Source organism: Crinia signifera, chromosome 6 (genome assembly GCF_055691185.1).
Source record: "Crinia signifera chromosome 6, ASM5569118v1, whole genome shotgun sequence".
Taxonomy (NCBI): Eukaryota; Metazoa; Chordata; class Amphibia; order Anura; family Myobatrachidae; genus Crinia; species Crinia signifera.
Window position 1 is genome coordinate 4,948,354 of NC_139222.1, and position 14,456 is coordinate 4,962,809.

The 14,456-nt window shown below is 46.0% G+C and overlaps 2 protein-coding genes across 5 annotated transcripts in view; both read right to left on the bottom strand.

The window, feature by feature from the left end:
* The window catches only part of LOC146009857 (uncharacterized), a 426,052-nt gene that overhangs the window by 217,688 nt on the left and 193,908 nt on the right, over window positions 1–14,456 (bottom strand). The window lies entirely within an intron of this gene.
* LOC146007357 (uncharacterized) overlaps window positions 722–14,456 on the bottom strand; it is a 74,682-nt gene continuing 60,947 nt past the window's right edge. Inside the window, exons 9-10 of the mRNA XM_083145706.1 lie at window positions 12,328–14,407; window positions 722–6,307 (exon numbers count right to left, since the gene is read on the bottom strand). Coding sequence (XP_083001832.1) covers window positions 5,175–6,307; window positions 12,328–14,407 — 3,213 coding nt within the window. The 3' untranslated portion in view covers window positions 722–5,174. The remainder of the gene's footprint in view (window positions 6,308–12,327; window positions 14,408–14,456) is intronic.

Below are 14,456 nucleotides of genomic sequence, written 5' to 3' on the forward strand. Positions count from 1 at the left end.
GGAGGTTAGGGTTAGGCTGCAGGGAGTGGAGGTTAGGCTGCAGGGAGTGGAGGTTAGGGTTAGGCTGCAGTGAGATTTAAGTGTTTGATTCTGGCTATGTTCCTCAAATGGAAGAATAAGGGTTTGAATGTGCCGGATATCTGATGTATTATTGTCAGGCCACCATCCAGCAGTATAATCAAATCCATTGTTTCATGTTGTGTCAATAATTGCTAACAGATATATCCGAGTAATATTGGGTGCGTTAGGCACCTCTATATACAGTAAAGTTCTCCTTGACCATGGTAAGATCCAATAACAATGATCTCCGTCCTGGGTCTGTTCTCTTCTGATCAATAACATAATTCAGATTTTTATTAGAGTATTGCGAATCCACTTGTTTTTTTATTATAGGAAGCGGTTACACATTATTAAAGCTGATATTTATATAACCAAAGAACACTAAGTGAAATGCGCAGTTTACGTCTTTATTCCATAACTTGCGTACCCATTATTCCTAGCTACGTGTGAACAAAGCGTAGCGCAGCGTAGCGTACCTTTTCCGTGTATTGTACACGCTGAATCAATTTACAGTAATGGGAAATCCCTTCGCAGTACTTAGTCTCTAATCTGCGAATACCTTTTAAAGTCAATGTCCGTAATATACGTTATCGCTAAATGCGAATAATAGACGAGACCACGATAAAACAAGTGAGGAGATAGATTCTCCAAAATAGTGTATTTAGTCCCTAGCGGACAAAAGGGGATTACAGAAAGAAGAAAATACAGGATAACACGTGATACATTTATCTAACAATACTAAGTACACTTTAAAACACTAACAGAGGAACAGAAACAGATACATAATATAATCAACCACATTTACACAGAACAGGAATACAAATGTTACCGTCATGGAATAGCGCAGTGCAGTCCGGTCGGAGCTCGCTATATTCAAATAGAACTATAGCCCGGGTCAATGGTGAAGGGATAACAGCAGTGCCAAAGTGACCGAGCCAGCTCAGGGATAACTATTTTATAGGGTCCAAGGCCGTTGCAATTGGTCAGGGGTTCGAATGTCCAGTCCTCAGTGATTGGAGCACAGTATTACACTTGATTTGGATTGGTGCAGAGGGAGTGTACTTTGGTGTCCTTTGTGTGTTGGCATCGTGGTCGGGGGTCATAAACAGCAACAAGAACCGGTTATAACTGGATTCCTTTGTCTCACACAGTTTACCAGAAATAGTCCTTGAAATATGGATTTTGTCCGTAATTATCGGACCATATGATTTGCGAAGTTTTTGCAACGACCGGAGTGCTGCACATAAGAAACGGAACATAACGATACTAAACATTATACAGACATAGTGTGTGTTGCTGATTAAACTATGTGTAGTGCTCTAAACCTTTAATTAACTATATTTTATTTGGTGTAAGTATGGTATTATGAATTTATGTGTATTAGTATGGCTGCGTTTATGATCCACTTTGTTACACAGACTCGGGTATTTATACTTTATTTGCGCAACTCTGCGAACCAAAATGGCGGCCATACTATCCTAAAATGGCGTGTGTGCAACTCGACTTTAACAACATTCCCGGTCACAGCTCGGGCGAGTGAGGTAACCATGACAGTCCCCCCAGTGGCTCACCCACAAAATGATTGGACGTCTAAACATCAATCCGTCTGCGTTATTATGGGGACATCCATAAAACTCTGGGTGTTCGCTCCCCTGATTACCCAAAGTCAACGCAACTCCAGGAGGAGGATTTTGTACGTGGCTCCTGTTCGTGGCACTATGGGGACATTGTGTGGTAGAAGTACAAAGTGGATCTCACACTGGTTCAGAAACCCTTAAACAAAGTTTTGGATTCCCATCTACTGTACAAGGAGAAGGGAGTTGAAGATGGGACTTTGCAATAACTGCTGACTGTAGAGGGACCAAGACCTCAGCTAGGTTAGGAGCTAGCTCTCCTCATCTTCAAGTCTAAATACAATTCCCTTGTAAGACACCAGCTCCTACAACTTGGTCCTCTTTCAAGTCCATTTGGCCAGAACAAATTATCATGGCATGGGTGAAGGTGTTGACTGGAGAAGTCCTTGCAGTGCGTTTACTAGTCGGGCTGGCACACAGGAAGCGGTTAGGGGCTGGCACACAGGAAGCGGTTAGGGGCCGGCACACAGGAAGCGGTTAGGGGCCGGCGTACAGGAAGCGGTTAGGGGCCGGCGTACAGGAAGCGGTTAGGGGCCGGAATACAGGAAGCTGTTAGGGGATGACATACAGGGAGCGGTTAGGGGCTGGCATACAGGGAGCGGTTAGGGGATGACATACAGGAAGCTGTTAGGGGCTGACATACAGGAAGCTGTTAGGGGCTGACATACAGGAAGCTGTTAGGGGCTGACATACAGGGAGCTGTTAGGGGCTGACATACAGGGAGCTGTTAGGGGCCGGCATAAAGGAAGCTGTTAGGGGATGACATACAGGGAGCAGTTAGGGGCTGGCATACAGGGAGCGGTTAGGGGCCGACATAGAGGAAGCTGTTAGAGGCCGGCATACAGGAAGCTGTTAGGGGCTGGCATACAGGAAGCAGTTAGAGGCTGGGATACAGGAAGCGGTTAGGGGCCGGCGTACAGGAAGCGGTTAGGGGCCGGCGTACAGGAAGCGGTTAGGGGCCGGCGTACAGGAAGCGGTTAGGGGCCGGAAAACAGGAAGCGGTTAGGGGCCGGAATACAGGAAGCGGTTAGGGGCCGGAATACAGGAAGCGGTTAGGGGCCGGAATACAGGAAGCGGTTAGGGGCCGGAATACAGGAAGCGGTTAGGGGCCGGAATACAGGAAGCGGTTAGGGGCCGGCGTACAGGAAGCTGTTAGGGGCTGACATACAGGAAGCTGTTAGGGGATGACATACAGGGAGCAGTTAGGGGCTGGCATACAGGGAGCGGTTAGGGGCTCTGTGTGGGGTCCTGAGGACCGACTTTGAGAACCTGTGCACTAGAGGATATTGTAAAAGATATCGCTCCGAAGGGGCTTCTTAACGAGATCTTTTAAAATAGCGTCTAGTGCAGGGGTTCCCAATCTTTTTGTAATCACGGCACCCTAGAGTATCAGAATTTTTCCAAGGCACCCCTAGGCCCCATATATATATATATATATATATCACATTAAGTAGATTGTGTTTATATGTGCTTCTTAGGTTCAGTTATGTGGTAAAGGGCAGGATTTGGTTCTGATTGTACAAATTTTATGATTGGCAGCCACCAGCACTGGTTTTGTCCAGAAATAATTGATCATAAATAATTTGAATTGGTCCTGGACGACCAACCCGAGGCACCCCTGCAAGTGTCCCGAGGCACCCCAGGGAGCCTAGGCGCACAGTTTGGGAACCACTGGTCTAGTGTGTTGCGCTTGCTCCCGCGCATCATTCAATCCCATTTGCTGAACATGCAGGTCAATTTGGCTATAGGCCAAACGAGCCGCATGTTCACTGGGACCCGGTGACATCACTGAACCATATCGTTTATCGTGTTTACACTCAATATCGGCCGGCCGACCGATATTGGCCAACTCGCCTTAATACAATCTTATAATGAAAGCAAGACGCCGATTTTTTGCTTATAACGGATTTTATTGCTTTGTGTATAGATGCACTGTATTTATCGCAGCTATACAGAATACAACATCACAGAACCGGTGTAACACATATTGTAGTAGACACAGGAGGCATTATAAATATAGGGAGCAGAGTATTTAAGGTTCCTGACTCTGGGCAGTTGGTGGATACAGTGAGATCCCCAGTAAATATTTTCTGTTGGCTGAATATTGGGAGTTTGAGCCATTTACATTTTTTTTTTAACAAAGAAATAGTTCTATTTGGGATTAAATAACTGGAGTTGTGCGTGAGAAGAAGAAGCTACAGAATTGCACAATGTGTTGATTCCTGTGTTAAACATTTCTATATTCTGAGTGTAGGGAATGTGTATCACCTGTGTGACTTTTGAGGTGTATTAAGATCTGGTGTCTGTATAAAACATTTCCTATAAATACTGTACAACATAGAAATGCCTTCTCATCTGTGACATTTCTGGTGTCTAGTTGTGATTTAACTTGTAAAACATGTCCCACACTCAGAACACATAACGGTTTCTCACCTGTGCGACTTCTGTGACAAGATCTGATTTTTGGGTAAAACATTTCCCACACTCAGAACATAGAAATGGCTTCTCACCTGTGTAACAAGATCTGATTTGTGTGTAAAACATTTCCCGGTACTTATGTATTATCTGGGCTCCCATGTTAAATGCACCCCATTTTTTCATACCTCTACTAACAAACTACGCATGGAGTTGATTTTATATAGTGTGGCGAGCGCAGCGAGCCACCGTGCCCGAAGCGTGGCGAGCGCAGCGAGCCCCGTGACGGGATGCGGTCTCATAAGAAAAATGGGAGCACAGATATTACATAAGTACCCATTTCCCACACTCAGAACATGGAAATGGCTTCTCACCTCTTTGAGTTATCTGATGTTTAACAAGATTTGATTTCACTTTAAAACATTTTTCACACACAGGACATGGAAATGTTTTTTCAGCTGTGTGACTTCTATGATGTGTAACAAGCGATGAGCTCTCTGTAAAACATTTCCCACACTCAGAACATGGAAAAGTTTTTTCACCCGTGTGACTTATTTTATTTTACAAGACCCAATACACTAAAATATCTCCCACACTCAGAACATGGCTTTGGCCATGGGAACTTATGTAAGAAGTTCCCCCCGGCTGTGGCATTGCCCTGTTGGCTGTCTGGGCCCGGTGCTGGTTGGCAAAATACGGGGGACCCCTAATCATTTTGTCCCCCTGTATTTTGGGAACCAGGACTGGCCCTTGAGCCTGGCGCTGGTTTTAGAAATTCTGGAGATCCCCTATGTTTTTTTGACCCCTGAATTTTCTGGAACCAAGACCGGCTCTGGAGGGGAGAATCCCCACGCCCTTTTTTGTTTCGTGTTTTTTTTTTTTTTTACACAAATTGCACATGTGCATTAATTTGCACATTTTAATGACCACATTGCATTTTTGCCGCAAATTTACATCTCATCGGAAAATGCGATTTTCGGCGATTTCAGAACCTTACTAAATATCGCATCCCATTAAATGTCAGCCAAGATTTGAATTCAGTGTAAAATATTTCCAACACTCAGATCATGGAAATGGCTTCTCACCTGTGTGAGTTCTCTGATGTCGAATAAGATTTGCATTCAATGTAAAACATTTCCCACACTCAGAACATGAAAATGGCTTGTGACCTGTGTGAGTTCTCTGATGTGTAGCGAGATTTAAATTCAGTGTAAAACATTGCCCACATTCGGAACATGAAAATGGCTTCACACCTGTGTGAGTTCTGTGATGTTTAACAAGATTTGATTTGACTGTAAAACTTTTCTGACACTCAGAGCATGGAAATGGCTTCTCACCTGTGTGACTTCTCTCATGTGCAACAAGATCTGATTTTGCTGTAAAACATTTCCCACACTCAGTACACTGAAATGGTCTCTCACCTGTGTGAGTTTTTTGATGTCGAATAAGATTTGCATTCAATGTAAAACATTTCCCACACACAGAACATGGAAATGGTTTTGCACTTGTGTGAATTTTCTGATGTCTAATAAGATTTGATTTCAGTGAAAAACATTTCCCACACTCAGAACATGGAAATGGCCTCTCACCTGTGTGACTTCTTTGATGCAACACAAGAACCGATTGCTTTGGAAAACATTTCTCACACTCAGAACATGGAAATGGCCTCTCATCGGTGTGACTTCTTTGATGTGTATTAAGTTTTGATTTAAATGTAAAACATTTCCCACACTCAGTACACTGAAATGGCCTCTCACCTGTGTGATATCTCTGATGACGAACAAGATTTGATTTCTGTGTAAAACATTTCCCACACTCAGAACATGGAAATGGCCTCTCACCGGTGTGACTTCTTTGATGTATGACAAGAACCGATTTATTTGTAAAACATTTCTCACACTCAGAACATGGAAATGGATTCTTATCTGCCTTATTTGTCTGATGGGTAATATGCTTTTTGATCTGTGCACGATTTGTCTTATCTATAGAACAGGAAAATGTCTTATCTACTGTCATAGATGATAGTCTATCAGCCGAACATTCCTCATGATAAGTTGGATCCGATGACATACGAGAACTCAGCGGTACTGGATTTATCACTGGAGTAGTAGAGTATTTTCCAAGAGAAACTTGTGTGATGTCACCACCTGGCAATAAGCAGAGATGTTGGGCTGAGGTATTCCTTTTACAGTGTCCATCTGCGGAGAAGAAAATAAAGATATAGGTGCAGGGCATGTGTAGGTGATCCAACTTATCCTAGAGAAACAGACCAGGACACAACAGCAAGACTTCCTATGATTAGGCGAGGACTGAGGGGTTTAATTAAGCAAGACAACTCCCGGTCACCAAAAACCATATCCCCATACACTCAGTATGCTTGTTTGGCATGGAGAGGAACACATTGTGAAGTGTGTGCGCCAAGGTCCAAGTAGAAGGCTTCATGCCAAGCCACCCAGGAGATCCCAACCAACCTGACAGAGTTGGAGGCAACTGAACGAGGCACCGGAAGGCCAGACGAAGAGTCTTCTTCACAGATGACCTCCCAAAGCTATCAAGCACCGGTTTATTTGGAAGGAGGCCAACCTCTTTTGGCAATGAAATGTATTACAAAGAGCGAGTCGGACACTGAAAGCCCCTAGACCTATAAATGCAGAGTGCTCTTACTACATCCAAGAACCCGTGAATGATCTTGGAATCTCCATGACCTGGAATAGATGGAACCAAGATCTCCTGATTCATATGAGACCTTGAGAGCACCCATGAAGGTCCAGGTGACAGATTATGGAAGTCTATGTGACAAAGCACTCAATTCTGGATGGAGGCAACGCCTGTGAAGGCATACCACACCCGGCGTGTCCAACTAGAACGACGGTCCCTTGGTCTTGTTGTAGATGGCCACACACCTGAGGGACAAGAAGAGACATCTGGGGAAAGATGATCAACAGTGAAAAGGTTCAAGAGACTAAAAGCTGTCAGGCCTCAGGGTTTGAGACACACTTATCTCTATTCTAGGTGCTTGGCCAGACTTGCTCAGAGACTATAACCTAGGTCAGCGCTGCAGCGTCCCGGTGTCCGGCTGGCGCAGGGTGCGCACGGTCAGCGTCTCCCACAATATCATCTCAAGGTGCCTGCAGCCTTGTTACTCACAAACTCCCAGCACTGGGCCTTCGTTTGAGTCTCCAACATGGGAGCGGCCATATTGGTTTGATTCACAGGATATTCTGACATCATCCTGCATCAGCTACAGGCTCTGCCTATATACACCCAGAGACTGGAGCCAGGAGTCAGTACAATATGGTCCTAGAAGTAGCAGCTTCCACAGCTCTCCAGTACTTCTGATAATTCAGCACCTGCAGCATTCCACTCTGCCTGCATCCTGACTCCCTCTAGTGTCCAGTCCGGGACATTGCATCCTCTACCAGTATACCTGGTTCTCTGTTTGCCTTCTACACCTGCTGTTCAGTCTGCCTGCCATTGGTTCCAGTATTGCATCCTCCTCGCTACAGCTGTCAAGTCACCAGTCAGTCAGAGAGACTAACATCGATATCTGCAGTAAATCCACTCTGACCCTCTCCTGTGACGACCATAGTGATACCCAGCGCATACTTACCTGCGGTGACTTCCTCCAGCAGCTCTCCTCATTGTCATTTCAAGCTGGAGCCTCTTCATACTTACCAGTTGCTCATTGGCTCCTCCTACTCTCCAGGGACTCCATCTTCCCCTGTGTGGGGTTCCTCCACAGACTCCAAATACTCTCTAGTTCATGAAAGAACCCAGCTTCCGTTACACGCCAGCTCCAAACGCCTCAGACGTGACAAAAGCGAATATAGGAGAAAGGCCCCCATGTCCTGGAACAGTAGAATGACGTTTGTGGTTAGTCACGCTGCCATCATGTTCGTGGATGGGTGACCGCAACGCTCCACCGGCTGTTGGAACACATCTGGGTGAAGAGACCGCTCCCTGGGATGAACCTCTTTATGGTTGAGACAGTCGTCTCCTTTTTCGTTTCGGAATGGCCTGGCTACTTCTTGTGACACCTTGATGATTTAGGTGCACAAGCATGGCCTGAGAAGAACTGATGGCCAGGAAGAAGATCCTGTGTGACATAAGGCCCTGTAGATTGATCAAATGTCAAGATATTTTCGGAAAGATGAGATTCCTGTATCGTCCAGCGACTCTGATAGCTCTGACAATTCCCAGCCCGAGGCTGGGGTCTGTAGTGAGCAGGACCCTCTGGATCAGAGTGATCAAGGAGGCCACAAGGTGCATTAGCTACTGAGAAAACCAAACAAGGATTCACCAATGGGATTGTAGAATTAACATTTCCAACTCCAGTGTGTACTAGTTCCCATACCGAGGTACCCAGACAGTGGGCCACAACCTGTATGTGGGGTGCAAAGAAGCCCTAAACTCCTTATGGGGGTTCCAGTGAAAACCGCTGACAAATAAGAGTCCACATCTCTGATCTGGGTATAAGTATGGGTCTGCTTACATCATAGCTATCCATGAGAACTGGTGATGGTTAAAAAGGAACACAAAATGAAGGAACCATTGCTTTCCATCATAAATTTAATATGCAAATAAGTATCCCTGACACCAGAGATTCCAAAAAATGTCCCGGTTCCAAGGAATGCAAAATGGATCTGAGAGCATCCATTTTGAACTTGGAAACGTTGGAGATAAACATTCATGAACTTCAAATTGAGAACAAGATGGAAGGAACCAACTGGTTTTCCTGCAAGCGAGAGGTGTGAATAGAATCTGTCTTCGCATTGATATGTGGGAAGATCCCAGAGACCAGACGAGACCGGTCACACACATGGATAAATGACTGAAAAAACATGAGGAGATTCCTTAAAGAAGAGGACGTAGCCCCTTCCCACAATGCTCCACACAGATGAACAGGATGTCCGGTTCCACCATTCTGAACTGTACGTGGCCTCCGGCTCTGGGTACTCACAGGTGGAAAGAGAGTCTGCCAGTTTGTGATTTCTAGTTTGGCAGGAGGAGCTCGGACCTCAAAAATACTCACCCTTGGGAGAGAAACATCCAACAAGGAGGTCAAGTGAGTTAAGAGGTCGAAAGTGGTAGTAATACAGTAGAAGTAGAAGGTGCTAGAAATACACGATACTGATGGAGTTCTCAGATACAAATGCTGGGGGGGGGGGGGGGGGGGGGGCGGAGTTTCTGGAAACTCAATGTCGGCTGGCTGCGGTATATAGGACAGGGCAGTGCGCTGATCGCCGAGTGGGAGATCAATCGGGGATCAACTATGTCTGCAATAATGTGAGAGGCTTTTAGGGCGTATATGAGGGGTACTTCAGTGAAAACGTATTGTGGAAAGTAGAAATAGGGTCTTGGAAATGGAGAGAAAGTGTGAAGCCTTAGAGTTAAAATACCTGACAGTAACACTAGTGATTCTCAATGGGATTGGCAGGAAGCTCGAGGAGTGTGGAGGGATAAAACAGATGAGGAGAACGAGATAGAGAAGGCAGATATCTTGTATATCTAGGTTAAGCAGAATTGTATCCAGATATATGCTACCAGACTACAATATAATCAAATAGAAATTTAGGAATATATAAAAAGTGTACAAAAAAAGTCATTGATACTCTTGCCCCATATTATTTGAAACTTTAGGATACACCAGAGAGTGCAAGAAGCAGAGTGGTCAGATCCCTGGGCTGGTAACACACAGTGACATGATGTGAGGGGGAGAGCAGGAGTATAATAGGGGCTGATGGCTGCTGATGTATGAGATACACCAGAGAGTGCGGGGAGGAGACTGGTCAGATATCTGGGCTGGTAACACACAGTGACATGATGTAAGGGGTAGAGCAGGAGTATAATAGGGGCTGATGGCACCTGATGTATGATACACACCAGAGAGTGCGGGGAGGAGACTGGTCAGATCTCTGGTCTGGTAACACTGACATGATGTAAGGGGTAGAGCAGGAGTATAATAGGGGCTGATGGCTCCTGATGTATGAGATACACCAGAGAGTGCAGGGAGGAGACTGGTCAGATCTATGGGCTGGTAACACACAGTGACATGATGTGAGGGGGAGAGCAGGAGTATAATAGGGGCTGATGGCTCCTGATGTATGAGATACACCAGAGAGTGCGGGGAGGAGACTGGTCAGATCTCTGGTCTGGTAACACAGTGACATGATGTAAGGGGTAGAGCAGGAGTATAATAGGGGCTGATGGCTCCTGATGTATGAGATACACCAGAGAGTGCAGGGAGGAGACTGGTCAGATCTATGGGCTGGTAACACACAGTGACATGATGTAAGGGGTAGAGCAGGAGTATAATAGGGGCTGATGGCTCCTGATGTATGAGATACACCAGAGAGTGCAGGGAGGAGACTGGTCAGATATCTGGGCTGGTAACACACACAGTGACATGATGTGAGGGGGAGAGCAGGAGTATAATAGGGGCTGATGGCTCCTGATGTATGAGATACACCAGAGAGTGCAGGGAGGAGACTGGTCAGATCTATGGGCTGGTAACACACAGTGACATGATGTGAGGGGGAGAGCAGGAGTATAATAGGGGCTGATGGCTCCTGATGTATGAGATACACCAGAGAGTGCAGGGAGGAGACTGGTCAGATCTATGGGCTGGTAACACACAGTGACATGATGTGAGGGGGAGAGCAGGAGTATAATAGGGGCTGATGGCTCCTGATGTATGAGATACACCAGAGAGTGCGGGGAGGAGACTGGTCAGATCTCTGGTCTGGTAACACAGTGACATGATGTAAGGGGTAGAGCAGGAGTATAATAGGGGCTGATGGCTCCTGATGTATGAGATACACCAGAGAGTGCTGGGAGGAGACTGGTCAGATCTCTGGGCTGGTAACACACAGTCACATGATGTGAGGGGGAGAGCAGGAGTATAATAGGAGCTGATGGCTCCTGATGTATGAGATACACCAGAGAGTGCGGGGAGGAGACTGGTCAGATCTCTGGGCTGGTAACACACAGTGACAGGATGGTGAGGCGGGAGAGCAGGAGTATAATAGGGACTGATGGCTCCTGATGTATGAGATACACCAGAGAGTGCAGGGAGGAGACTGGTCAGATCTATGGGCTGGTAACACACAGTGACATGATGTGAGGGGAGAGCAGGAGTATAATAGGGGCTTATGGCTCCTGATGTAAGAGATACACCAGAGAGTGCGGGGAGGAGACTGGTCAGATCTCTGGGCTGGTAACACACAGGGACATGATGTGAGGGGGAGAGCAGGAGTATAATAGGGGCTGATGGCTCCTGATGTAAGAGATACACCAGAGAGTGCGGGGAGGAGACTGGTCAGATCTCTGGGCTGGTAACACACAGTGACATGATGTGAGGGGGAGAGCAGGAGTATAATAGGGGCTGATGGCTCCTGATGTATGAGATACACCAGAGAGTGCGGGGAGGAGACTGGTCAGATCTTTGTGCTGGTAACACACAGTGACATGATGTGAGAGGGAGAGCAGGAGTATAATAGGGGCTGATGGCTCCTGATGTATGAGATACACCAGAGAGTGCAGGGAGGAGACTGGTCAGATCTCTGGGCTGGTAACACACAGTGACATGATGTGAGGGGAAGAGCAGGAGTATAATAGGGGCTGATGGCTCCTGATGTATGAGATACACCAGAGAGTGCAGGGAGGAGACTGGTCAGATCTCTGGGCTGGTAACACACAGTGACATGATGTGAGGGGGAGAGCAGGAGTATAATAGGGGCTGATGGTTCCTGATGTATGAGATATACCAGAGAGTGCGGGGAGGAGACTGGTCAGATCTCTGGGCTGGTAACACACAGTGACATGATGTGAGGGGGAGAGCAGGAGTATAATAGGGGCTGATGGCTCCTGATGTATGAGATACACCAGAGAGTGTGGGGAGGAGACTGGTCCGATCTCTGGGCTGGTAACACACAGTGACATGATGTGAGGGTGAGAGCAGGAGTATAATAGGGACTGATGGCTCCTGATGTATGAGATACACCAGAGAGTGCAGGGAGGAGACTGGTCAGATCTCTGGGCTGGTAACACACAGTGACATGATGTGAGGGGGAGAGCAGGAGTATAATAGGGGCTGATGGCTCCTGATGTATGAGATACACCAGAGAGTGCGGGGAGGAGACTGGTCCGATCTCTGGGCTGGTAACACACAGTGACATGATACTGATAGTAAGTGATGTACTTAGTGTTTATTACTCACCTGTGCTGATATCTGTAGGGATTTCCTCCTCCTTACACAGCTGATAACACCTCACATAAGTCTCTTCTTCCTCTGTATCTTCTGCCTTCATATCAGTCACATACGTCTCTTCTTCTCCCTCTGTACCTTCTGCCTTCATATCAGTCACATACGTGTCTTCTTCTCCCTCTGTATCTTCTACCTTCATATTAGTCACATACGTCTCTTCTTCTCCCTCTGTATCTTCTGCCTTCATATCAGTCAGATACGTCTCTTCTTCTCCCTCTGTATCTTCTGCCTTCGTATCAGTCACATATGTCTCTTCTTCTCCCTCTGTATCTTCTGCCTTCGTATCAGTCACATACGTCTCTTCTTCTCCCTCTGTACCTTCTGCCTTCATATCAGTCACATACGTCTCTTCTTCTCCCTCTGTATCTTCTACCTTCATATTAGTCACATACGTCTCTTCTTCTCCCTCTGTATCTTCTGCCTTCATATCAGTCAGATACGTCTCTTCTTCTCCCTCTGTATCTTCTGCCTTCGTATCAGTCACATATGTCTCTTCTTCTCCCTCTGTATCTTCTGCCTTCGTATCAGTCACATACGTCTCTTCTTCTCCCTCTGTACCTTCTGCCTTCATATCAGTCACATACGTCTCTTCTTCTCCCTCTGTATCTTCTGCCTTCATATCAGTCACATACGTCTCTTCTTCTCCCTCTGTATCTTCTGCCTTCATATCATTCAGATACGTCTCTTCTTCTCCCTCTGTATCTTCTGCCTTCATATCAGTCACATACGTCTCTTCTTCTCCCTCTGTATCTTCTGCCTTCATATCAGTCACATACGTCTCTTCTTCTCTCTCTGTATCTTCTGCCTTCATATCAGTCACACACGTGTCTTCTTCTCCCTCTGTATCTTCTGCCTTCATATCAGTCACATACGTCTCTTCTTCTCCCTCTGTACCTTCTGCCTTCATATCAGTCACATACGTTTCTAATTCTCCCTCTGTATCTTCTGCCTTCATATCAGTCACATACGTCTCTTCTTCTCCCTCTGTATCTTCTGCCTTCATATCAGTCACATACGTCTCTTCTTCTCCCTCTGTATCTTCTGCCTTCATATCAGTCACATACGTCTCTTCTTCTCCCTCTGTATCTTCTGCCTTCATATCAGTCACATACGTCTCTTCTTCTCCCTCTGTACCTTCTGCCTTCATATCAGTCACATACGTCTCTTCTCCTCCCTCTGTATCTTCTGCCTTCATATCAGTCACATACGTCTCTTCTTCTCCCTCTGTATCTTCTGCCTTCATATCAGTCACATACGTCTCTTCTTCTCCCTCTGTATCTTCTGCCTTCATATCAGTCACATACGTGTCTTCTTCTCCCTCTGTATCATCTGCCTTCATATCAGTCACATACGTCTCTTCTTCTCCCTCTGTATCTTCTGCCTTCATATCAGTCACATACGTCTCTTCTTCTCCCTCTGTATCTTCTGCCTTCATATCAGTCACATATGTCTCTTCTTCTCCCTCTGTATCTTCTGCCTTCATATCAGTCACATACGTCTCTTCTTCTCCCTCTGTACCTTCTGCCTTCATATCAGTCACATACGTCTCTTCTTCTCCCTCTGTATCTTCTGCCTTCATATCAGTCACATACGTCTCTTCTTCTCCCTCTGTATCTTCTGCCTTCATATCAGTCACATACATCTCTTCTTCTCCCTCTGTATCTTCTGCCTTCATATCAGTCACATACGTCTCTTCTCCCTCTGTATCTTCTGCCTTCATATCAGTCACATACGTCTCTTCTCCTCCCTCTGTATCTTCTGCCTTCATATCAGTCACATACGTCTCTTCTCCCTCTGTATCTTCTGCCTTCATATCAGTCACATACGTCTCTTCTCCTCCCTCTGTATCTTCTGCCTTCATATCAGTCACATACGTCTCTTCTTCTCCCTCTGTACCTTCTGCCTTCATATCAGTCACATACGTCTCTTCTCCTCCCTCTGTACCTTCTGCCTTCATAACAGTCACATATGTCTCTTCTTCTCCCCCTGTATCTTCTGCCTTCATATCAGTCACATACGTTTTTTCTTCTGCCTTCATATCAGTTACATGCGTGATTTAAAGAATAACAATTTAAATGTAT